Source organism: Pezoporus occidentalis, unplaced genomic scaffold (genome assembly GCF_034315485.1).
Source record: "Pezoporus occidentalis ecotype Australia unplaced genomic scaffold, CSIRO_AGI_Poc_V1 ctg68, whole genome shotgun sequence".
Lineage (NCBI taxonomy): Eukaryota > Metazoa > Chordata > Aves > Psittaciformes > Psittacidae > Pezoporus > Pezoporus occidentalis.
Window position 1 is genome coordinate 1,177,231 of NW_026916030.1, and position 24,941 is coordinate 1,202,171.

Here is a 24,941-nt window from a genome sequence, read left to right on the forward strand (position 1 = left end):
CTGTACCAGGGGAAGGACGGCACCATCCCACAGCAGCGCCTGGATGGAGGGGTCATCCTTGCACCGAGATGCTCGTGCCCCCCATGTCTCCACTGCATAGAATCAGCCTGGAAGGGACCTTAAAGCTCACCCAGCTGCAACCCCTGCCATGGGCAGGGACACTTCCCACTAGAGCAGGCTGCTCAAGGCATCACCACCCCTCCATCCCCAGGTGACATGGGCACAGCAGGGACCCCAACAGCCGTTTATACCCGGGAATAGCCCCGATGGCCCGGTGGGGCTGGGGGCTCTCTGCAGGAGCTGAACACGGGGAGCTTTCTGCATGTGGGGAACAAGCCCGGGCAAAGCCACAGCCCTGTTTCCAGGCAGGTAGAGCCGAGGTGCTTCCTGCTTCCTGGGATGGAGAAAGGGAGCAGGAGTGTCCATCTCCAGGGAAGTTTGAGTGCAGGGGACCTGAGGCTGCCCTCGCGGCTGCCCTGCCTCGGGCTGAGGCTGAAGGTGCTGGCACAGGGTTGTGGTGGCACAAGGATGAGCTGGCCCAGGGATGCTGCTCAGCCAGGGGGGACACAGAGGCCACATCCCTCTGCCTGGCTGCTGCCATCCCTTGTGATGCCGGGAGGATAAAACAGGGAGCACCCGCTTCCCTGCCAAGGGTAGCAAACGACAGTGAAGAGCCATTACAGCCTCATGCCCTTCGGCATTTGCTATTTGCTCTCGAAAGCCATTGACAGCCTGGCCTTGCCCCTGCTCTGTCCTGACAGAGTGAGCCGAGATGCCTCTCCCTGGGATGCTTTAAGGTTTCAGAGGGGTTTGAGCTCCCGTTGGCACTCGAGCCCCAAGCACCCCAAGCACCTTCAGAGCCCCACTCCCCATCCCAGGTCAGGGCACTGGTTTGGAGCCCAACTGAATGCAGGAGGAGCAGGGAAGGGGGGAGCGCGGGAGCGAGGTCCCGCTGCAGGGCTCCCTGCTTTGATCTGAGCAGCAGACTCTGCCCTTGGGTTTGTTTAATTGTTTCACACTTGCTCTGGAAATCGTTTACAACAGGAAGCAGTGGGATAACACCAGGCCTGGCATGGGACATGGGATGGGATGAGCTGGGGGGCTGGCGGAGAGGTGCCCTGTGATGAGAGACACAGATGACAGCGGTTTCACCTCCTTCCCATTAACCCATTGCCGACCCTCGCTCCTCTTCCTCTTTCCCAAGCTTTCAGGCAAAGGCTGGCAGCCAGCCCCACACATTCCCATATTTAAGAGCAGTAAAGAACCATCTGATGGCTTCCAACAGCTACAGCTCGAGGGGCTCAGGGGCAAACCCAGGTACCCAACGGGATTTAGGTACCCCCAATCCCAGGGCCCTCGGTACCCCCAATTCTCTGTGCTCTGGGCATTTACACCCCCCCACACACCGTGTCCTGGCTGAGCAGGGTTGGCCCCCACAAGCCCATAGGAAGCACCAGTCAGTAACACCCTGACACGGGCTGTTTCTGGTGGTGGGTACAGCCGCTGAGCACCCCGGTGGCACCCACAAACACAACTTTAAGTGCTTCAGCCCATCCATGGGCTCGGGGCCTGCAGGATTTCGGGTGGGACATCCCCATGCTCCCACCTCAGCGGCTCCGGAGCAGCTTGGTGCGCTGGGATTGAGCATGGCGCAGGCTGGAGGGGGCTCTGGGGCTGCACGCACAGGCAGCCCGTGCACACCTCGGGTTGTGGGGCTGCCTCCTGGGTTTGGCTTCCCGACCTTCCTCCTTTATTTGTTTATGTGGATGCGGCGCACGGGGCTGGGCCTGCGAGTTCACTGCTTCACAGCACACAACAAACAGCACCCGACCCCAGCTCCGGGCGCGCTGCCTGCGCTTGCGGAGGGCAGGTAGGAAGTGGCTTGGTGTTACCTGTGTGCACCCAGTGTGGGGCAGGTGGAGGGAAAATCCCACCCTGTGCCCTCAAACACACCCTGCACCCAGCTCCATGTGATCCCGGGGGATGCTCAGCCCAAGCCTTGGGCCCCCCCAGTGCAAACAGCTGCTACAACCACCCCATGCCCGTGTCTCCCCATGGCTCCCATGCCCAGGGCTCTGCATGGACATGCTGCAGGTCAGGGTCCTCCTGTGCTCCCTGGGCAGGTGCTGCAGCCCGTGGGTGTCGTGCAGGGGCTTGACAGGGGCTGCACTGAAGGACCCATGCAGGGGCTGTACTGAGGTTCATTAAGGGGGTTCCACCAGGGCTGTACTGGGGCTGCAATGGGAATGAGGAAAACTGCACTGGGATCATGCAGGTGTACAGGGGGGGCTGCACCAAGGCTGGGGTGAGGGCTTGAACTGGAGGGGTCCGGGCTTGCACTGGGATGTCTGGGGGCTGCACTGGGACCATGTGGGGACTGCCTGGAGGTGTCCGAGGCTGCACTGGGGCTCTGCGCTGGCTGCATGGGAGGGCTGTGTTGGATGGGGAAGGGGGGGCCGCATTGTGGGGTTGTGGGGCTCCATGCGGGGCTGCACTGTGGGTGTCCGGGGCTGCCCGGGCTGGCTGCATCGAGGTGAGGCTGCACCGGGGCTGAGGGGTGTAAATGCACTGCGGGTGTCCGGTGGCTGCATGGGGCAGGGGGACTCTGCACCGGGGGTGTCCGGTGGGTCCAGGGGGGAAGCGGCTGCACTGGGGCTGCCCGCGGGGGCTACGCGGACCCCGCAACCCCGCTCCCGCCCCACGCAGGGTCCCTCCGTGGCGGGAAGGGGGCTCCCAGCGGCGGCCCCTCGGGCCGGGTAGGGAGGAGCGTCCCGTCCCGTCCCATCCCGCCCCATCCCGCGCCGGCCCGCCCCCCCCCCCGCCCTCCCGCCCGGCCCGGCCCGGCCCGCCGGGGCTGAGCAGCCGCGGGAGGCGCCGGCGCTCGGAGTCGCTGCGCTCGGCGCTGGGCGCGGTGTGTCTGGGGCTCCCTGCGGGGCAGCGCGTACCGGTACCGGCTCGGCTCGGCCGAGGCCCCGCGGATCTATGCGGCTGTGAGCGGCGGGAGCAGAGCGGGATGGAGCGGCTCCTGGCGCCCGGGCTCCTGGTGCTCCTGCTGCCCGCCCTGACGCGAGGTGAGGGCCGCCGCGACGGGCCCCGGACCGGCCCCACCAGCGCCCGGCAGGAAGTTTGCCGAGCGCGGGGCCGGGCGCGGCGTGTGCCCCGGTGCCGGTGTGCGCCCCGGTCCCGGCCGAGCACCGCGGGGCGGAGGCGTTCGGGGGTGGTGGTGGGGGGGGATCCGGGGCTCGGGGTCCCCGTGGGAACCGGGGCTCTGTGCCGGGGGATGCCTGGGAACCGCGCTCAGCTCCTGCGGTGGGAACCGGAGCTCGGCGCCGCCGGGGGAGCTGAGGCCGGAACCCCGGGGCGGGGTGGGGGGGGGGGAGCGGGGCTCGGTGCCCCGCTGGAGGTGGCGCTCGGGGCTCGGTCCTGGGGGGTCCTGGGGGCCCTGCGCTCGCCGCCGTCGCGGGGCCGGTCGGAGCGGGGCGCGGAGGGAGCCGGGGCAGGCAGCGCTGGGGATGGGCTCGGGGCGCGGAGGGGCGCGCAGGGCGGCCGCGCTCCTGCCGCTTGTTCCGCGAGAGCTTTCGGCCGTTTTGCGCATTTCTCTCGGTTTCCTGTTTCTTGAAAGCCCGACGGGGCTCCCCCAGGGCCCGGCGCTTCGCCCGCAAAGTGCTGAGCGGCCACGGGGGGCGACCGGCCGGGGCCGGGGGAGAGAGCCCTAAAAGCGGCCGGAGGTGCGGGGAGGAGCGGGGAGCACCCCCCCTTCCCCCGGGGGGGGCCGGGGCTCTGCGGTGCTCCCGGGGCTCTGCGTACCCCAGCCACGACCCGGGGCTGAGCGAGCAGCTTCCTCCGGAGCGGGAGGGTCCTGGGAGGGTTTTGGGACGGGAAAGCAATGGGGCTCCGGCTCCTTTGCTCCGCACCGGGGCAGCGCGGGCTGAGAACCGAGCCCGGCGCCTCGGAGGCAAAGTTGTGCGGGGCCGGAGAGGTCCCCATCTCCCTGCGCCATCCCCATGGGACTTGCTGGGGGACAGAGCCCGGAGCGCAGGGGGGTGTCCCGGCTGCGGGGGGCTCAGCAGCCGCCTGTGCAGGGGAGAAGCTGTGTTCTGGTGGTGGCAGCACGAAGCTGCAGTCTCTCACTTTGAAACCGCTCGGGCTGCACTCGCGTGTGGCAGAACCGGTTACCGTGAAGAGCGAGCGGGACGGAGAAGGGGAAGAGCGAGCCAGGGTGCAAATCGGAAGCGATTCTGGTGCTTCGAGCGAGTTGCTGTGGTAACTGAGCAGAATTTGGCTCTGAGGGCCAGACAATGAAACCTTTACTCACAGCAAGTTACGACGGGCGACTCATTTCGTTACCGACTTCTCGGTAACCAATGGGCCCTCGGGCGGGTGGTTTGTCCCAAATGGCATTTGTCACTCAAGGGCCTGATCTGGGGTTTCTCTCTGTCAGCCCTCAGAGGCTCCCCGCGAGCCCACCCCGAGCTTATTTTTAGGTAGAGGCTCTCAGCGCCCGGCCCCTGCCTGACTCCATCACCCTGCAGGTGCTGCAGCCCCCGGCTCACTGGGGGCCAGGAGGAGCCTGTCCCCGTTCCAAGTGACCCCCCTGCCTCTGCCACCGGGCCCTGCGCTGTGGGTAACGCTCTCCTCCTCTCTGCAGGTTTACGGTGCACGCAGCCTGCTGAATCCTGCCTCAACGGGGGCAAGTGTGAAACTTTCCTCAACGGGACGGAGGTGTGCCAGTAAGTATGGAGGAGCCAGAGGATTTTCATCTTCCCCCGACCAAAGTATTGACATGCATGTTGACTTTGCTTTGAAGGCTCTGGATTTAATAGGGCAAGATGCGCTTTCTTTCCTTGAGTGGCAAGAATAACCTGCTTGTGTAGGAGTCACCGCGAGTTTGGCAGGATCGGGCTTTGTTCCTCGCTGGGTGGAAAAACATGGGCAAAGGGCCATGTTTTGCTGGTGTTAACCTATGCAGACTGCCCTGCTGATGGAGCAGGAGGTAGGGCCAGCCCATGGCACTCGTTGGACCGTGGGGCAGGGAGGGAGGCTGTCTGTCTGTCTTCCAGCTGCTCCCTCCTGGCCCTGAAGCGTTGCCTTTCAGTCCTTGCACCCTGGCTGTTTGGGGTGCAGTGGCCAGTACATCTCCAATAAACACTCAGGAGAGGTTTCATGGTGTGGCTCTGGCTGATGGAGCTGCCCTATTGCTGTCTGTGGGGCATCACCTGGGGGAGCAGGGCCACCCCCTCCTGCATCCCACTGGCACCGGTGCCAAGCTGGGTCCATCCTGGCGTTCCTGGCGGGACCTGGCACCCGGGCCAGAGTTTTCTCCGAGCTGATTGTGGAGAAACGGATGTGTGAAGCGTTGGGACTCTTTGAAGGACCAACCGACCCACCGCAGCGATGGCCGATTCACTCCCGGCTCCCAGGGAACAATAACCGAGAGAAGTGAATAAGGCTCCAGCTCCCTTTTAAAAACTATTCCATTAAAGAAATGTGAATGGGCAAGGCTCAGTTTTCTGGCCAGATTTCCCCTCTGCCTGTTGAACGCGGCCTGAGCTGCGAGCAGGCGGGGAGATGTTCCCACCCACCCCAGATTCCCAAAGAGGAAGTCCTCGGCGGAGGAACCTGAAGGCATTTCCAATCCCAACCTGTTGAATGGCGCTTCCCCTTGACAATGTGTGCTGCTTTCTTGCAAACCCGCCTGGGTGCCGTTACTCTGCCCAGCAGCCGGGCACCTCCCGCCCCCTTCTCCAAGCGGAGCCCCCCAACCCTTTGCTGCAAATAAATCAGCAAATCAATCAGGCACATGAGCAATTTAATGGACAAAGGCTGGGTCCCTTTGTGAGCCACTAATGAATGCACGCCACTTTTTTTTTGCACAGAAGCCCTTACCAACGCTTGACGCTCTAAATCTTGTTTTCTTTCATTCAAAGAGCGACAGCTGGGATTCGGTCGAAATTCGGCAGCTATTGTTAAGGGAGGCAGATTAATGCTGTGTGACTAATCATGTATGGCTTCCCAGAATGCCCAACCCTCCACCCCCTCCCCAACCTTACACCCCTCCTTCTCCTTGTGGTCATTCTTCCCTTTTTTTCCTTAAGTCTCTGCAACTCCTGATTTACATTTCATGTGCAGATGGTGATGGAATCTAATTAGACCTGATGTGTGCGAGCTCTATTTGGAGGAGAAGCCTCCGAAGTAGGCTTGGGGTGGGGTTTGTAAGAGGAAAAGTTAACTTTGAAGAACTCCTTTAGCTGTGAATAACCCCCTGCCCTCGGCTGCGGATGCTGGGATGGCTTCACGAGCGCGTGTGAGTTATTTCTGCAGGAGACCAAGGTGTGCTCTCAGTGTGTTGAAGCACTTGTCCCGTGCCGGGTACACTTTGTGGGCGATGGGGGCAGATGTTAGAGGTGCAGCTTCCCAAGGTGTCTGATCGCAGCTTTCAAAATCCTGGGGTTTCACTTGTTTGAATATCTCTTTACGAGGAGTTTTGCTTCCAAGCTTCTCAAACAAAGCAGAGCCAAGAGCACAGATACCAGACGCAGGAAAGCTTGGCACTGCCCTTTGGCGCCTGCGGGAAACGCACCATTTTGGCTGCTGGCCACATCTCTGCTCGGGCTGGCACTTAACAAAGTTTGGCCATAAAGCCCCATTGTGCTGCCCCCACAAATCCAATTAGAAAGTGGAGTGAAATAGAGAGCGTACGAGGGAGACGCTGCTCCAGCGGACAAGCGGCTGCTTGGTTGGGTTACGTGAAGACAACTCTGATAACTCCCAACCCCGGTTATCAGCCCTGGTACGGAAAGGGAATCACCAGTGCGAGACGGGCAGCTTTCTCTGCCTTCATTATTTTACAGTGGTTTGTGAGGCTCTGGCTGCCTTATCTTGCTTGTCCCTTTGCCAGGCAGTCTGGGGCTTGCAGGGCTGGAATTGAGTGGAGAGGACCGAGCAGTTATGGGCTGGGGGGCTCATGAAGCTGCCTCTGGAGCCACTTTCCATGTTGGCAGGGGTAGCTGGGTCTTTCAGTGCTGGCACTTCCAGCACAGACCCATGAGATGTTTCTGTCCCACTCACACCATTACAAGGTCCGGTCTGCAGCTGGTGGCTGCTGCAGTGTCTGACGTGTGGTCTCATGGCACTGGGGAGCTGTGGCTTTCCAGAAAAGGCACTTGCCTCAGTCAAAGGCATTTTCCCAGGCAAAATGACAAGGTTTTCCCAAAAGGTCGTTTTGACTTCTAGCAATAGCTCCTAATTAAGCTGTTGGCTAAGGCTCGTTTTGACTGGCATCCCTGGAAATGAGCGGGGCTGATTTTAGATTGCTGTGCCATGTGACTTTTATTCCCAGGACCTCCCTTGCTCCGCTAGTTAAAAGCAGATGGCATGAAAGAGGGCTGGGTTTCAAACCCCGCTCCACCAGCCCTTCACCATTAAAGTCAGAGGAGCTGTGTCTGGTTGTCACAGTCCTTCCCAGAGAAGCAAAGGAGACAGCAAAGGGAAAGAACAAGTTAAATTAATCCCTGGGCTTACACTGAAAAGGGGGAAGAGTCGGTTTGCTAAAGTACTTCCTCTGTTTATGAATCAGCACCGTGTTGTAGTTCAGCCGGGGCAATGGCTCCTGAGCTGGTGCCCGTTGCCATCACCAGCTTCCATGGGCAGCGGGCCAGAAACATTGGAAGAAACATTGAGAGGGGAATTGTTGTGGGAAGAGATGATTATTTTAGCTCCAAACTCTCTCAGGAGCCGAGGAGGAAGACAGAGGAGCGATGTGAGCCCTGCAGCTCCCTGTGCCCTTCACGTTATTCAACTGCTCAGTCATTGTTATCTCATTGTAAAGGGCGGAAGTTTCCTTCTGGTTTGGTTTTTCTCATGTGCTTTAACCCAACGTTATTGCCATGAAATAATAACAAAGAAAAAATGCAGTCTGGGTGCTGGGGAGGAAGAGGGTGGAGTGTGGGACAATCAACCAGAGGAAGCCCTTCAAGAAGCAGAGCGGTGATTCAGCCATGTTGAGAACTCTCGGTGGCTCGTTCGAGTCTGATCTCATTCTCGGAAAGAACAAGGTGGAAATGGGTAAGAGGGGAATTACAAACACAAAAGCGTCACCTGCTGCAGATTCCAGTGGAAGGGAAGTGGAGCTGAGGAGCCCAGCTGGTGAGGTCACTGCTGCAGCAGCGGGAGCTCAGGGCTCCAGAGGACTCTGTTCACATCCCTCCTCTCTGCAAGGTGTCGTGGTGGTTATCAGTTGTCTCCCATTAACTTGCCTTGGGAGTCTGTTGGTTGGGATGAGGTTTTGTGTTGGTTTCTTTCATGGCTTGGATGCTTGGTTGTACTGCTTTTGGGCAGGAGCCAGTGTGGGTCACGTTCAAGAGGAGATACCTCCGTAGGTAGATGAGCAGGAGAGATGGGGTGATGCCTGCTGAGATGAACGTGCTCAGGGGCTCCCCAGGATGAGATGTTCACAGTGGCCATTGTCACCCGGGATCAGGGGCTGTGTCCTGGTTCTTGCAGCTCTTAGATGTGTGATGCAGTGCATGGGGCTCTGCTCCATGGACAGCTTCTGGAGGTTGTGTGCTCTGTGGTATGGGGTATGTTTTATTCCACTAAAATCTCTTGCATCTCAACCACCTGTCTTCCTACCTGCTGGAAGCCATGAGATATCCATTTGTTCCCAGGCTGTTCCAGTTTATTGTATGTAACATGAGGGAGACACGTATAAGTCACTGCAAGATCAAGCTGTTCACCAATTAAGGGCTTGGATAACATAATCAGGAGGCAGTTAGCAAGTTTTAAAATAACATTGTTTTGAAATTAACCTGCTCTTTCCAGGCCTGGAGGTGGTGACCCTCGTTTTGCTCCTGTTGGGAGGTGTCCTGCACGGTAACGGTGTGGTGTGTGTACATGAGTGGAATGTGGAATTTATAGAGCATCGCTGTGTTTAACGAGGGAGTAGCCTCGGGGTGCACTTGCTGAGAGCCGGTGAGCTCTGGATCTGGATGGGGACTTCTCCATGGTTAACGTGTCGCCGAACTCCAGGTGGAGGTTTGAGACCGTGTATTGTGGCTGTGGAGTGGAAGAGCCTTTGGGATACAACTTGAAGCGCTCTGGGAAGGCAGACCTGCAGTGGGGTCTTGGTTGAGTGCTGCTTCTATATCCAAGGGGCCAAAAAGGTGTTCAGGGTCCTCCTGCTCCACGTGGGGCTGGGGGTTGTGGCTTGGTGTCCAGCCATCCTTGAGGACTGCCTGGCTTCTGCTGCCTGAGGTGGAGCTGGGGTGCTTGGGCTGCTCCTTGCTTTGGAGCCCAGGGCTAGAAGGGCCATCAGGATGGGGAGGTGATGGTCTGGGGTGATTCCAGATGCTTTCTCAATGGCGTTTTCACCTCATCCCTTGGCACACAACAGATGATGCTGCAGCCACCCAGCCCAGCAGCTGTGTTGAAATCCCACAAATCCCTGACGCTGCCTTGCTGCGTGGTGCCCTCATGAGCCCGCATTTGCTGTGGGGAGGAGGTATCCCAGCTTTCCCAGACCATCTGTCCCGGGCTCCATCCGGCGGTGCTGGGCTCCTTGGGGTTGGCCCTGGGAGGTGTCAGCAGCAGGAGGTTGATGGTACCACCAACGCAAGGACTGCTGACCATGGGTGTTGTGTTGGTGCTCACACTTTGGTCTGCGGTAAAGCTGCAGCTCCTCACATTGAGCAAAGATCCAGAATAAGCACAAAACACTGCTCTGGTGTTGAGGAGGATGCTGCAGTTTTGCTTCTTGGGTGCCTGAACATGGAGCCATCCAGGAGCAGGAGCAGACACATGTGAGGGTCAGGGCCCTGCTTTGGCCCCACTGGTGCTGGCAGGGTCTGGTCAGGGTTGCAAAGCTGGGGCTCTAAAGGGCTGAGGAAGCCCCAGTTGGATTTAACAGCACGACTCTCTCTGCACATCTATTGCATGCGATGTTGGGAGGCCTTTGCAGCTCTCTGCTAGGTCTTAGTGACCCCAGACCATAGCAGCCCCCATGTGTCTGCTTGGAGAGCCCCAGGACAGTGTGAGGTGCCCAGCTGGGGACACCCCAGTCCTTACTTTGACATCTGAGTGTTGCTGGTGGAGCTGCTCCGTGCTGCTTCCAGCTGGCAGAGGTGTGATGGTGCCTGGTCAGACTCACACACTTGTCTGGGCTCTTTCCTCAGTGTGTGGCAGTGCCAGGACCTGGTGCAGTGTCTCTGTCTGTAGCTCTAGGGTGTCTGGTCAGGTCTCTCCTCTCACCTGCCCCCCCCTCCCCATGTCAGCAAGTACCCCATGGGCAGTGGTCTTGGGGGTTCCCAGATGTGTCAAGCCAGGACCTCTTAGTGCCTCAGTTTCCCTCCATTTGCTGTTGCTTATCTGAACATTAAAAGCTGTTTAGGTGCAAGATGAAGCAGCAGGAGCTGTCAGGAGCATCCTGGCTCCTGGAGGTGAATAATTGTGCCCCATCCCTGGCAGTGTTCAAGGCCAGGTTGGACACAGGGCTTGGAGCAAGCTGCTCTACTGGAAGGTGTCCCTGCCCATGGCAGGAGTTGGAGCTGGATGAGCTTTAAGGTCCCTTTCAACCCAAACCAGTCTGGGGTTCTATAATTAGGTGATAGAGGTGCCTGTTGGCAATGCAGTGCTTTGCGTGAGAGGTGCAGGATCAGGACTAAAGGCTATGTGAGGAGTTGGGGATGGGGAATAGACATTTGGTTGGGCCATATGGGCAGCTCTGCCTCAGAATAAGAACATACTGTTGGAATGGACCTAAAATGACCATCCAGCCCAATTGATGGGGCAGCATCCCACCCGCTGCTTCACACCGGGAGCACAATGCCACTGGGATGAGAGCAGTGTGCACTTCCCTCCCACAGTGGTAGTTAATGTCTACCTCAGGCTTTCACCCCTCACGCCCTCCCCTTCCCCCACGGCAGCCCGGAGTTAATATTGGAAAAGCCAGTTAAACAGTTAATGTTTAGGGCCTGGTTATGAGGCTCTTGCCCATTTCCAGCAAGGGAGCGGAGCTGCATTTTAATGGGAAACTTTCACGCTCAGTCAAGTTGCAAAAATTTATTTGTGCAGAAGTCATTTTCTTTTAACAAGTTTTCATCCTAATTCCTTCCCCAAAATCTGAATTTAATGGTATTTATATGGGAAATGGATTTATTAAGTTTTAATGACGCTATAGCGCTGCCCCTATTTAATAGAAGGGGCACCCTGCAGGCAAGCAGCCTGGTGGTGGTGGGCCCTGGGAGCCTGTGTCTTTGGCCTTGGTCTAAAGTCAGTGCAGCAGAGAGGCTGTGCTGGGACCTCCAGGGCTGTGCAGGATCAGTCCCAGGCTGTTGCAAGAGCTGGGGCTGCGGGGCTGAGCCATGCGTGCTGCTCGTTCCTCCTCATCCTCCTCTGTGGCTCCTGGCATGGTGTTTCCACCTCAACTGTCCCCAAGAGGAGCAATGAGAGGGGCCTTTGGCCGTGTACCTGTGTTGAGAGAGCAAGCATCAGCAGGGCAATGGAGACCCCAAGGACCACAGTGCCCTTGAGGGGGTTGTGTTTGTGAGTGAGCAGTGATTTATTTTCAGAAGGAAGAAAATCATCCTGTCGATGAGCAGCCATGGAGGAGAGCATGTCCCACCCCACCGGTGCATCCTTGTGCAGGGGGATAGGGAAAAGGCCCTCCCAAAGACACTGTGGGTTAGCCCATTGGACAGCTCTTTTGGGGCTGGTGGAGGAATGTGGCTGTTGAGAGTGGGACATGGACCAAGAGTGGGGCTTGGACCGAGAGTGGGGCATGGACCAAGAGCAGGGCATGAACTGAGAGTGGGGCATGGACCAGCAGTGGGGCATGGACCAGCAGTGGGGCATGGACCAGCAGTGGGACGTGGACCCACAGTGGGACGTGGACCAGCAGTGGGACGTGGACCAGCAGTGGGATGTGCGCTGCCACCGGCTCCCGCTGCTCATTGGCTTCTGGGCGGGCTGGGAGAGTGACCCTGCGGGGAGCAGCCGGGGATGGGGGGGGCTCTCCGCAGCCCCTATTAACATGTTAGACACAGACCCACAAGTCAAAAGGCAGGGCGACAGACGGCCCTTTCACAGGGCCTGCTGCTCCCCACAAAAGGGGGGTTTCCAGGGGAGGGGGCAGGAATGCGGGCTGCGGCCGGAGGGCAGAGCCGCCACCATTGTCCCTGCTCCCTCGGCGAGGCGTCATGTTGACACAGGGATTGCTGCCGGCGAAAGGTGTCGGAGGCAGAGGCTTCCCTCCCTCCTTCCCTCCCCGTTTCCTTGGTTAAAGCCTGCAGCAACAGAAATCCCGGGATACAGATCCCGGGGCAGCTATCGTCTGCGCAGAGGTGCTGCACGTCCCTCGGGCCATAGTTTCCAATGGGTGAGGGGTCTGTTGTTAATCACCGGCTTTGGGAGCTTTGCTTTGCTTGTAAAGAGAAACCAGCAGCTTCATGGCTGGGGGAGATGGACCCGTTGCTGTTTGGCCATTGCTGTCTTTGCTTCACCATCTCATCCCGGTTTGAATTGCTCTGGCTTTTGGTAGGGTTTGTGCCGCAGGGGCACGCGTGTGCTCTGCAGGACCCCCCTCTCCTCCTGTTTATAAATATCAGAGCTAAATATAGCTTGTTTAAACTCTTGGTGCCTGTGCAGATCCCAATCTCGGGTTTTATGTTCAGGATTAGAAGAGTGGGACGCTGGGGTCACGCGTGGCCCGGGTGGGAGTTTTCCATATTTGGCTCTCAGGCAGCGCGGTGTTTGGCCAAAACTTGGTTTCAAAGTAAAAGGGAAAAGAATACGAGAGCTCATCATCGCTTAGTGTGATGGTGGCCCCGGCACCGGTGTGTGCCAGAGCTCCCAGAGGGAATTCACCCTGCGCTGGCATCCAGAGCTGGTGAAAGCAGGCGTTTACCCTGAGAGGGATGGGGAAGGGAGGGTGGCATCGGCAGTGCTGGGCTGCAGGTGGCCTCGGGAGCTGGAAATTCCTCATCTCCCCCAGATTCCAACCTTTCCTTCTGCTGGCTTAAAGAATAGAACAGTTTTTGAGGGAGAATGATGACAAACGGGAACTCGAGCAGGGAGAGATTGCTCCCAAATGCCAGCGCTGCTGCACAGCACTATGGAGGGCAAGAGCCAGGTCACTTCATAGTGTCCCATGGGCATCCTCCCATGTGGATGTGGGCACTTGCCTTAGGACCAGCCCTGGAACACTCAGCCCTGCCTGTGAGTGCATGGTGAGGGGTGGCCATGGTTGTGTTCCCTGGGGATCCTCCGCTGGAAGCACGTCCTTCGTGGTCCCCCCATGAATGGGCTCCTCCAAGAGAAGGAGCGGGGATCAGGATGAGTGGGGAGAGCAGCGCTCGGTGCAGGGACGCTGCACCCACAGACAATGGGGATTTGCACCAGTAGAGGATATAAAAAACATCAGCGGGGGAAAAGCTGTGTCATAGCTGCCATTGTTGAGGGTGGGAATGAGACGAGTTTTGTCTTGGTCTCTTCCTTCAGCATCTTTCATGTTTATTGTGAATGAAGCTCCATTGAAAGGCAGCTCCTTCCCAGGTAGCCGGTTACCAGGCGGTGAGCAGCCTGGCCACTGCTTAGCAATGGGGTTATATTGTTTTTCATTACAATGGGAACTTTGATTCCCAAAGTGTCCTGACTAATGTCTGCTTAAGAAACAAAGCCATTATTTTTTCCCTCTCCCCATCCCAGTGGTAGGAGGAACAGGGCTCTAGCATGTTTTCTCCCCGCTCCCATCCATGAGTATATCCAGCTTTGGGAATTCCTTTAGTTTCTCTCAAGATGAAAGCCTGGATCTTAAAAATCTCAATTAGATGGCTTGGGCTAGGTCAAAAATGAAATGGAACAAAAAAAATAACCCCAACACATCAAAGGCTTTGGGTTGCAGTTTGCTTTTTTTAATTAAACAAGACTGGGGATCTGCTCTTGCTTTATTAACCTGGTGTCACTGGAAGTAACCTGCTGGGTGAAACTCCGGCTCTGTTCCCAGGATGGTGTCCCAGCATGTTTAATAACGCAGGGCCTGGATGGGGCTCCATGAAAACCACCGCTTGGTGCTGGGGTTTGGTGCCGGGAGCTCTGTTGTGGCTCTGGAGGTGTCTGTGGGGCTGTGCCGGCGCCGGCAGAGCGCGGTGGCACCGGTGGGAACCTTGGGGTGCATGGTCCAGCTGGGGTGCCCTGCGTGGGCAAGGGGAGCGTGGTGAAGCCTTTGGGTTCTTGATGGATGCATGTGCCATAAACCACAGCGTGGAGCTGCAGGTGAGGGGTGGTGAGTGCGGCCGTGCCAGGATGGGGCTCAAGCAGCCCCAGGCTGCAGGGCAGGGGGACATCCATGGCCCCATGTGCCCCAGGGAGGGCAGGGCAGTGTTCAAAGGGCTCCTTGTCTCCCTGCATCCATCTTCCTTCTACGGGCTCCATGGGTGCTGTGCTACCCTGAGCAGGGTGGTGATGACAGGGCAGGAGGTGGGACCAGGGCACAGGGTGCTGAGCTCTGCTTTCCCAGCAGGATGGTTTTCCAGGCCTGTCTGCCTTTCCCTGGCCCCAGAGCCTGCTTCGGCACTCTGTGGGGTGTTTCCAAGGTGGGCTGATGCTGCTGGGAATCCATCTCATAGGCAGTTATATGCACCTGTGGTTCCCAGTGATGCTCCCTGTAGTAACACAGGAGGGGCTCATTGGAAGGTGGTGGAATAAGAACAAATGGAGTAAGAGGGAGTGGGAAGATGGAGTAAGAAGCAGATCTCTTAATGACATGGAGACATCCCAAGCACCAGCCTGTTCTCTGTCAGGATTTGAGCCGGAGCAGAGCAGGGTTCCCTGGGCTGGCACTGAGCAAACGTGTCTTAACGGGATGGGTGTAGCTTCAGGAGCAAGCTGCGGTGTTGCTCCCAGGCTGGGCCAAGCGGGAAGCCACTGGCACAACTGGAAAGGTGGCTCTTGTGCGTGGCTGCCTGATGGGAAGCAGGTTTAACGCTCCGGGTGTGCAGGTGCTGGCAGGGGGCGTGCAAGCCGGTGGTTGTGGTTCCGTTCGTGAGCCATGGGATGACGGTTACCCCGCGGTGTGGGGACGGTGGGGCAGGGTCGTGTCACTGCTCTGTGGCTGGGAGCACCGTGCACTGTGGTCTGGTGTGCACTGAGGGACGCTCTCCCCATGGTTATTTGTCCTTTCCTCAGCTGTTGCCAGCAAAGAGGTGAAATCCAAGTGTCCTGCTCACGTTTGGACACTTGCTTGGCTCCATGGGGTCACACTGTGTGTTTGGTGGTACATGATGGTGCCTTGGTGGGACCCCCTGCACCACACAAGGTCATGGTCATGGTTTCTGAACCACCTCTGCGCTGGGCTGGCTCTGCAGGGACACTGTGGCACAGGGAGGGTGGCTCCTCTGGGATGCTGCTGTGGGTACCACAGAGCAGAGAGCGGCATCGCCCACAGCCCAGCCTTGGGGATGGGTGTCAGGGTGGGGGCATGGGAGACCCTGCACCCAGGGCTGGGCTCGCTGCTGCCCCAGAGGCAGCAGGGACTCTCCTGGCCCCATTACTCTCAAGTAACCCCAAAACCAGGCTTGTGTAGATGCTTGAGCCTCTCCTCCTTGGCTTTCCCACGGTGCTCATACCTTGGGGAAAACAACTGCAGCCGTTTATGCTTCCAGCAGATGAGGGTGAGGAAGAGGTTATGTGATAGCAGTGCAGATAAGAGACAGCCTGAACATGGGGCCAGCGGCCGGGATGGAGCTCCCCACCAGCTCCTGTCCCCTCCTGCAGTGTGGGGCTGCACCCTTGGACCTGCCCCGCTATGGGAGGGTGATGGTGATAGGGATGGGGGGCAGCCCCTTGTGTCTGGTGGCCGTGCTCCAGATTACACCTGGTTTCCATTTAGCTTGTTGGCTTATTTTGTGTGGTGGGTTTTGCCTCCAGCCCCTGGGAGGATGCCCTGGTTAGGAGGGCGATGGGTGCTGTCAGTGTGGTTGTTCTCAGCTGTGGGGTGATGGACACTGAGTCCCCCGCATCCACAGCATCCCCCCTGCACCCGGAACCCCTGAACCCCCCTCGGCCCCCGGGCTGTGCCTGTGCAGGGCCGGCACATCCCCTATTGGAACAAAGCCCTGGTGCTGCCATGCGGAGCCGTGCGGGCGGGCTGGGCTGCGGGAATGCCGCGGTGTCATCTGTGCCGGCCGTGGCAGATGGAGCTTAGCGCGGGGAGGAAAACATTAGTGTGGGGTCAGAGGTCGCAGGAACATCTGCCTCGGGATGCTTTCAGTGCCCGCATTGCTGCGGAGGGACACAACCTGTTGCTGGTGGCTTGGAGGAAAAGCCTCGTGCGCTGCGAGCGGGAGGGAGCGAACAAAGGGCTGCGATCCACGGAGCACCCGGAGCGGGGCTGGGACAGGCACCCCAACCCTGCTGGTGCTGCCAGCCCGGGCAGGCAGGTGTGTGGTGCAGCGCTGGGGCAGCAGAGCGTGCTCACACTGATACCGGTGCAGCTCATTCATGCTTTTGGTTCTCTGATCTGGAGCCTTGCTGTGAAAGGACTGCAGTGTTGGGCTCTTGGTAACCCACTGAGGATGTGCAGCAGACACAACAAATGCACGTGCCCACGCTGAGCAGATCCAGATTTGGCCTGGGCTTGGCGCTGGGAGCGGGGTGGGAATTTGGGGCCGCTGTTCCCGTTCCCAGGCCACCTCCCGGGACTCGCTGTCTGACCTTGGACAAGGCCTTCTCCGTCATCCTTCACATCACCCGTGAGTCGCGACGGAGATTTATGGGTCGGGAGCGCGGTGCATGAGTAATTGTGCCTCCCCCCGCTCGGCAGTTTGTGCGCCGGGCTCGGGGCTGGCGTGGAGGGGGAAGATGCATCCAGCCTGGTGCTGTGGGAATGCAGCCCCCAGCCTCCGTCTGACCCCGGGGACAAAAAGCCACCAGGATGGATGGCAGCCCCGTATACACTCCTGCAAGGAGCACATGCAGCATCCCCATCCGCAGGGATGGCAACCAACTGCTGCATCGCCGTCCCCTGTCCTGCCTGGTGCTTCAGTGACAGCTCCGTGTCTTGGTTTGGTCATGTAGAAAATACCCTAGAAGCTAAGAGTTGTGAGATTGTGTGCTGGCGCGACACAAGGGAGCATCGTGCATTGGAGCAGGGTTTGGCCATCAGCAGGGGCTGGATGCCATCACCATCTAAAGTGTTGAGGTGGGTCGTGGCTGGAACGTTTGATGCTCCTCATCAGGTTAATGACTCTGGAAGTGTTTCTCAGCTGCATGCTCGGGGGGCAGACACTGGTATTTTTAGCCATTCCTGGTTGGGTTGGGAATGGGCCGTGCGTTACACATGGAGGCTCCTCAGCACCCTGGGGAGCTCAGCTGCCTTTCACCGCCTCAAAGCTGGTTTCTAATGGCCCTTCAGAGCTGTTTTGATGCTGGAGCAGCCGCCCTGTCCTCTGCCAGCACATATAGCTATAATTAAATCTTAGCTTTAATGTCTCTTATGCTGATTTCCATAAAGCGCTTGGGGTTTGCTTTGGGTAGCCCTCGCTTGGGAAATGCCAAAGGAAAAACCGCAGGGTGATGTTCACCTGCCCGAGCCCACGGGGACGTCGCATCCTCCACGTCTGCTCGCCGGGAGCCCTGCCGCCGCCCTCCGGTGTGTTCTGTGCTGAACATAAAGCTCAGCTTCAGGAGAGGTTTTCAGCCCCTGCAGGAGTAGGTGGACACATGATGAGGCTGCAGCACGGCTGGGAGCTGAAGCTGGCTCTGTCGGATCCAGCCTTTCCAGACCTGGCAGAGCTGAAAATAACCACGTCTTGGGCTAGCCTTATTCTTCACCTGGGTTTTGATCTCTTCATTTGCATGCAAGACTTGTCTGCAGGCTCTCTCTGCAGCCAGGGCTCTAAAGGCGTTGCAGTCGTTGGGTTTTTAAATGCAGCTGCAGAGTCTCTGGCTGTGAGTGAGCTCCAGGACTTGTGTGGGGAAACGCATCCCATGGCTTCGATCCGCAGCCATCCCCTTCCCTACCTCGCCTCGGACTTGCTGTTGCAGATGTGGGCAGAAATGGTGTTGTTTGTGAGCAAAAGGATCTATAGATGGTGCAGGAGCGGTGTTGAAGCCCCTGGGTGTGAGGCTGCCCATGGGCATATCTCGCTTGCTGCCATACATGAGCAGAGGAGTGTTCAGTGTCCTTGTTCCATGCTCTTGCTGAGCAGCAGTAGCACTATCGTGACAGTGGTGACCCCCCCATCAGAGACCTTTTGCTCTGAAACCTTGCAAAGAAACTGAGATGACTTAGAAATGGCGGCAGGAGTTTGAGAGGGCTCCTGAGCTGGTGCAGTGGGTACATGGGAGCTGTCCCTGTCCCTGTTGTGGTTGTGATATGGGAATTGCCGGGCGTTCACAGCGGGTCCATGTTGCGCAGCCTCTTGCTGCATGATGCAGACGCCTTTGTGGGGTATAGCAGTGACGGCTGGATGCCTGTGCTGTAACTGCTGTTTTCCTGAAGAGCTGCTTCTCCAGCACTTCTCAGTGGCTGGAAATACCCCTCGTGGGGAGGAGGAACACGAGGCAGGAGCGTGTCCCAGTCCCGCCTGCCCACGTGTGCCCATCGCTCAGCTCAGCAACTTCTGGCCAGGGCAGACCCATGCAAGCCCTCCCCAGCACCCTCCTCCCCTCCTGAGCTGATTGTGTCCATAAACCGGTTCTTAAATCAAACAAACACAAACCCGTTTAAAACCCCTTCAAACTCCATGGAATTTGAGGGTTTTCCCAAGGCAAAATCCTGGAACCCCCCCGGGGCACGGGGCAGCCCCCAGCCCCAAAGCCCTGTGCCTCCGGGCAACGGCTCCCTGCTCCCAGAGGAGTCTCTCCAGTCACTCATTAACCTCCTGGCTAATAATCGTGCCTGGGCTCTGCTCCCCTTCCCATCCATGAGCTCAAACCACCCCTTGCCTGCACTGAAACTGGAAACGGCCCCAAAGCTAATCTGGTGGGAGGGCTCTCAGCTCCGCGCCCCTTGTCCTGGCCCCATTTAAGCCCCACGGCGCAGGAGCCCTGATCCCAGTGCTCTCCCGGTGCCGCCGGGATGCAGAGCACAGCCCACGGCAGCACCAAAGCAGGGCGCTCTTTGTCCAGCACCAATCCTTCTCCTCCCATTCCTTCTTCTTTTCCGCCTCTTCCTCCCATTGGAGAGCCCCGTGATGCTCCCCGGTGCGGGAGCCCCGCGGATTGCTTTAAGCATCGAAGCGTGTGCGGTGCGGGCGGTTCGTGCCCAGCCCCACACAATGGCCCCTCTGAGCTGCCGGGGCCGTGGTGCAGCCACCCAGAAGCGCCGTCGCCCCACGGCCGCGGCGCCCCGGGCTCGGAGCCGCCGGCGAGCCGGGCATGGGCCGCAGGCGCCGGCAGCTGCTCAGCCTCATTAGGATGCACACCTGCTCCCCGCCGCCCTTTGTGTGCCGAGCAGATGCCCTGATTTATTATTATCCACATTTTCTTTTCCATTTGGCCGGGATAATGCCGTCTCATTAACTCAAAATGTCTCCGAATCCGGACAAATTCTCACACAATCCCCAACAATGAAATCAGAATTGGGTTAAAAGAAAAAAAAAAAAAAAAAAGCCCAGGAGGGGCAGAGGAGAGGGGGAGCAGGGCTGAAACGTGGCCCTGCAGCCGGCGAGGCGCGGCATAGCGCGGCGGCGCCGGGCTGGGGCCGGCTGAGGGGGCATTTGCTGCTTGAGCTTCGCGGGAGGAGCCCCATGGTGTTGGTTTGGGGGTGCAGGTGGAGGGCTCCACTCTGCAGCGTTCCCCAGGACCGTCCCTGCTGCCATGGAGCACTGGGGGCCATGCACGAGGCGCAGGGACACGAGGTCCCATCAGCTTGGGTGGTGATGGGTGTGAGCACTGAGGATGGTGATGGGTGTGAGCACTGAGGACGGTGAGAGCTGTGATCCCCAAGTGTGCCTTCATCTTCCCTATCCATCACCTCCAGTGGTTGCTGCTTTACCCCAAGTTTGTGGAAATGGATGTGATCACCCCCAGATCTGTTTCTGCTCTAGGGGCCTCTATTGCATCCCAGCATGAGCTGCGCATGGCATGCCTTGCTCTGCTGCAGTGCCATTGCCACTGTGGTGTGGGGCAGCAGCGTGCCAGCATCGTTTCGCTCCTCCCCTGCCCAGCGCAGCCCAGCCAGGACAGCGCATCCCCTTTGGAAGTGGTGTAATGTGAGCGGTGCTGGTTGGGGACAAAACGTGTGGCATCTCGTGTTGCAGACGTGATACAGGAGATGCCGTGCGGGAGGGTTTGTGCTGGGGAGGTGCTGAAGGGCCCTGGGATCCTCTTTTGATGTCTGGTGCCCTCGGTGTCTCCGTGCACAGCTTTGCTCTGTCTGCCCTTTCCCGGGGGCAGCTCCCCCTCTGCTGCATCCTGGCCGGCAGGATTTGTCCCTGCAGCACATCCCCATCGCCTGCCCTGGTCGCTGCAGTCCCGTCACCCATGGTGACAGATGGCAGAGTCAGTGGCTGCGGCAAGGGGCCTTTTCTCAGAGCCCCCACACAGAGGGAATGCTGCAGCCGGGGCCACGCACCCCTCCTTGCGCAGGGTTTGTCTTCGGGAAGGTCTTGCTGCAAGGAGCAAGGAACCCTCTGCTGCCAGCAGTGCTGAGCCCGGGGTTGGTGCTGGTTAAGGGATTTCTGTGGATAGAGGGGGGGTAAAGCTCACCCTGGTGCAGGCAGGGGAGCAGGGCTATCCCCGTGCTGCTTGGTGCATGGGTCTGTGGGGTCCCTGCGTTGGGTGCAGGTGTGGGGGTGCCCCTCCTGTCTCCACATGTTCCCCCTTGTACCTTGGTTTCCTCCTCAGCGAGGTGTGGGGCAAACCCATCGCCCTGCGATGAGAGCAGGAGGGGAGGCTGCGGTTTTGCAGGTCCCTGCAGGCCCTGGGATGGGGTTCGCCTTTGTTCCCGACACCTCTTTCATCTTCCTCAGCCCAGAGCAGCCGGGGCAGAGCCTTGCGCTTGCCAAACCCACCGTGCCGGGATGCGCTGCGGGGTGGGGGGAGCGTTCCCAGTGCCGGTCCCTGGGGGTGTCCGGGTGCCTGCAGCCCCTCGCACCGGTCCCACTGACCCTGTCGTGTCCCCTCTGTAGGTGCGGCGGTGCCTTCGTTGGCGAGCGGTGCCAACTGCCCAACCCCTGCCTGAGCTCCCCGTGCAAGAACGCCGGCACCTGCACCGCGGTGGTGCGCGGCAGCACCGTGGACTACGCGTGCGCCTGCCGGCTGGGCTTCACCGACGAGCTGTGCCTGACGCCGCGCGACAACGCCTGCCTCAGCAACCCCTGCCGCAACGGCGGCACCTGCGACCTGCTCACGCTCAGCGAGTACAAGTGCCGCTGCCCGCCGGGGTGGTCAGGTGAGGCGGTGGGGACGTGGGGGACCAGGCACGGGGACAGCCTGGGACAGGGGGTGCCTCCATGCATGGGGAGAGGCGCTGATTTTGGCACTGAGTGCGGGTTCTCTTAGTGATGGGGGAAAGGTGGGAGATGGTCCCAAACCCACGTGGGGCTTGGGAGGGGTCTCGAGGGCTGGGTTTGCTGCAAGCGCCCTGCATCATTGAGGGTCTCGTGGGATGCAATGGGGTTGGAATTAGTTGCATCCCGTATGAACACAGTCCCAGAGCTGAGTCTGCTCCCCAGCGCAGATTGCTCCCACTAAGAGCCGGAGCTGTGGTTTGCATCCTCATCCTTCCTGCCCTCCCCAGGCAAAACCTGCCAGCAGGCCGACCCCTGCGCCTCCAACCCCTGCGCCAACGGGGGCCAGTGCGTCCCCTTCGAAGCCCACTACATCTGCCGGTGCACCACCGGCTTCCACGGCGCCAACTGCAAGCAGGACGTGAACGAGTGCAACATCTCGCCCCCCATCTGCAAGAACGGCGGGAGCTGCACCAACGAGGTGGGCACGTACCAGTGCTCCTGCAAGCCGGCCTTCACCGGGCAGAACTGCGAGCACCTCTACGTGCCCTGCAACCCCTCGCCCTGCCAGAACGGGGGCACGTGCCGCCAGATCGGGGACACCACCTACGACTGCACGTGCCTGCCAGGTAGGGGCTGCCTCCGCGGGGGGAACAGCGATAGGGAACCCCCTTCCAGCTCCTTTGCCCCTGCAAAACCAGCAGCGCCCGATCTTCCCCCTGGGTTATGGCTCTGGGAAGGGTAAAGCCAAAGGGATGTGGGCTCGCTGCGCCGCGTGCCTTTGGGAAGATGCTGGGCAGCAGTGCCTGAAGAGGAAAGGTCATCCGGGTGCTTTTTCGACTTGACGCACCAAAATAGCTCCTCCAAAACAAGTGCTTGAGCAGAAGCCCCTGTGCGGATGCTCATATTCCAGGATAAGAGTGCCTTTTTCCGCTTTAGCTTAATCCACTTCCAGAATGGAATAATTGGTCCGGAATAGCTGGTTTGGAAAGTTTCCGAGTGCAAATAGAGCCAGGGAAGGGAGACCCTCTCCGTGCTCGCTGCTGCTCCCTCCAGCAAACACCGGAGCAGCCCAGCTCAGTTACAGCCTCTCAAGTGAAGGGCTCTTGCAGGAGGGGGCCCAGTGGGGGCCCAGCACCATGCAGGGGAGCTCAGCACCCTGCGTGCCGGAGGAAAGGCAAGGGCTGTGAAAGGGCCCCATGACCCTGGAAAGCCCTTTCGTTTCTGCCCTGGGGCCAGCGGTCCGCAGTGTGCTCAGGGAAGGGAAGGGGCTGAGCGTGGCCCCACGTCCCCAAAGCGCTGAAGAGTGAAGCAGTGGAGGTTCCTGACGGGTGGGATGAGCAGCCCCATGCTCGGACCCTGCTGCGTTTGCCAGGGCACAAAGTGCTGTTTCTCACCCAAGCCAGCACGCTGGCCGGCTGTGGCTGAGGGGATGCATCCACTTGCTGCCTTGGAAGGAAGCTGTGGGCAGCGCAAAGCTGGTTGAGAGGCCTCTGGGATTGCTTTGATACCTAAAGGGGCCAATAAGAAAGCGGAAGAAGGGCTTTGGACAAGGGCCTGCAGGGACAGGCCAAGGGGAATGGCTTTAACCTGCCCGAGGGGAGGCTGAGATGAGCTCTAGGCAGAAGCTCTTCCCTGTGAGGATGCTGAGGCGCTGGCACAGGGTGACCGGGCGAGCAGTGCCAGGAAGGAAGCCGTCCCTTCCCGGATGAGCCGGTGCAGCTGGGAGCTGCCAGGGGCGATGCTCCACGGGAGCAGCTCCAAGCCCTGTCCCGGCAGAGCGGCGTTGCCGCAGGGATGAGCAGGCGGAGGGGCAGGAGGAGCGGTGCTGGCCCTGCCCTGCCGTTTGCTGACGAGGCACTTTCCTTAGAGCAGCCCTAGCGCCGGGCACGTCGGGGTGAGGCACGGCCCTGGGGGCAGCCCTGCTGTGCACACCAAGTGCGGCTCCATGGGCTGCTTCCAGGACGTTTGCACGCTGCACGAGTGGGTTCGGCTCCTGCGGGATGCTCCAGCGGGACTGGGGGGTCCCGCCGCCATCCGCGTGGCTCGCTGCAGGAGCTGCATCAGCTTGGGGCGCAGGCAGGAGGGACCATGGGGGCTGTTTCTCATGATAAGAGGATGATTGATAGGCTGGTATGCAGCGCAGCAGACCTGGAACAATGTCCCCTTTTCATTCCCGAGGAGGCCGGGCCGGGCTGAGTTTCTTCAAGTTAAACCAATCTCGGCTGTTTTATCATGCCATCGCTGTAGAATGTAACCCTGAGTTTAAAGTAATTGCAGTGCTAATTACTCATTCAGATGGTTCAAAATGAGTTAATCCTGGTATCTAGGACATTGCCAGTTATTGCTGTTCACTTGCAGCCCAGCTGCTTAAAAATTGAGGCACAAATCAACGTTATCTGCTTTGGATTCCTACCAGCCATCGTAAATAGTAGCAGCAACACGAGGAGCTTCTGCTCCTCCTGTGATGGGGCAGAGGGAGCGGAAAACACGGCTCTTCGGAGAGAGTGAGGGGAAAAGCCCAGCTTGGCCAGGGTCTGGGGTCCCACAGAGGATAGGCCAAGGCACCAGTCCTTTCCCATGGAGGCAGGGGTGGCTTAGCAAGCAGCTATGTCTGGACATGCAGAACACCTCAGGGAGTTTGGGGAGCTGCAGATAGACGCCAGCACCACGGGGACCAGCCATGGGCTGGCACTGCATGCCGACCCTGGGCAGGATGATGGCTGGGGGCACTGGGGGTCTTGCAGTGAGTGCAGCTCTCACCCCAGGTGCAGTTGGGTGCCTCGGCAGATGCACTGCGAAGGGCCCGGCTGTGTCATTTCTGCTGCAGATGCCGTTGACATCGGGGTGGTTTCCATCGTGCTGCACCATCGGGTGGAGGCGATGACATAAACCTGAGCTCACGGAGCTCATGGCAGTGAATCGCCCGGGGGCAGCTGAGGCTCCTCACATGTGGAATTAAAAGCAGCAGTGCCACAAGCCTGTGTGGGAGCAGCCCCGGCTCATCCCGGTTGCTGCGGAGCTGGATCCTCCACTGCTCAGAGCGAGCGTCTGCGGAGCCGGGGGCTCTGGCAGGGGAGCCCCATCTGCTCTGCTCTGCCCAGGGAAGCCATTGCTGCCTGCCAGGCTCTGGTGATGGTGCCCTGGCAGGGAAAGCGGTGCGGCAGAACCAAGCCCCGGCAGAGGCAGGATGGGGCTGGGGGTGAAACCGAGCGGGTGGCTTCGAAGCTGAGCTGGGAGTGCCTGGTGCTCACTCAGCAGCCTGCCATCAGCACGGGCTACCAGGGAGCAGCGGGCAGTTGGCTGGTTGGCATCACGGCAGATGTGTCCTCTGCACAGGGTTCACGGGCCAGAACTGTGAGGAGAACATCAATGACTGCCCAGGCAACAACTGCAAGAACGGGGGTACCTGCGTGGACGGTGTCAACACCTACAACTGCCAGTGCCCGCCCGAGTGGACAGGTAACGGTGCCATCAGCACTGAGCATGGCACGG

At 59.3% G+C, this 24,941-nt stretch overlaps 1 protein-coding gene across 2 annotated transcripts in view; it reads left to right on the forward strand.

Annotated features, from left to right (window-relative positions):
- Positions 1-2,841: 2,841 nt before the first annotated feature.
- Positions 2,842-24,941, forward strand: part of NOTCH1 (notch receptor 1) — a 42,076-nt gene continuing 19,976 nt past the window's right edge. For both annotated transcript variants that reach the window (XM_062641377.1, XM_062641378.1), the window contains exons 1-5: positions 2,842-3,071; positions 4,649-4,730; positions 21,126-21,388; positions 21,737-22,075; positions 24,786-24,908. In XM_062641377.1, coding sequence (XP_062497361.1) covers positions 3,014-3,071; positions 4,649-4,730; positions 21,126-21,388; positions 21,737-22,075; positions 24,786-24,908 — 865 coding nt within the window. In that variant the 5' untranslated portion in view covers positions 2,842-3,013. The remainder of the gene's footprint in view (positions 3,072-4,648; positions 4,731-21,125; positions 21,389-21,736; positions 22,076-24,785; positions 24,909-24,941) is intronic.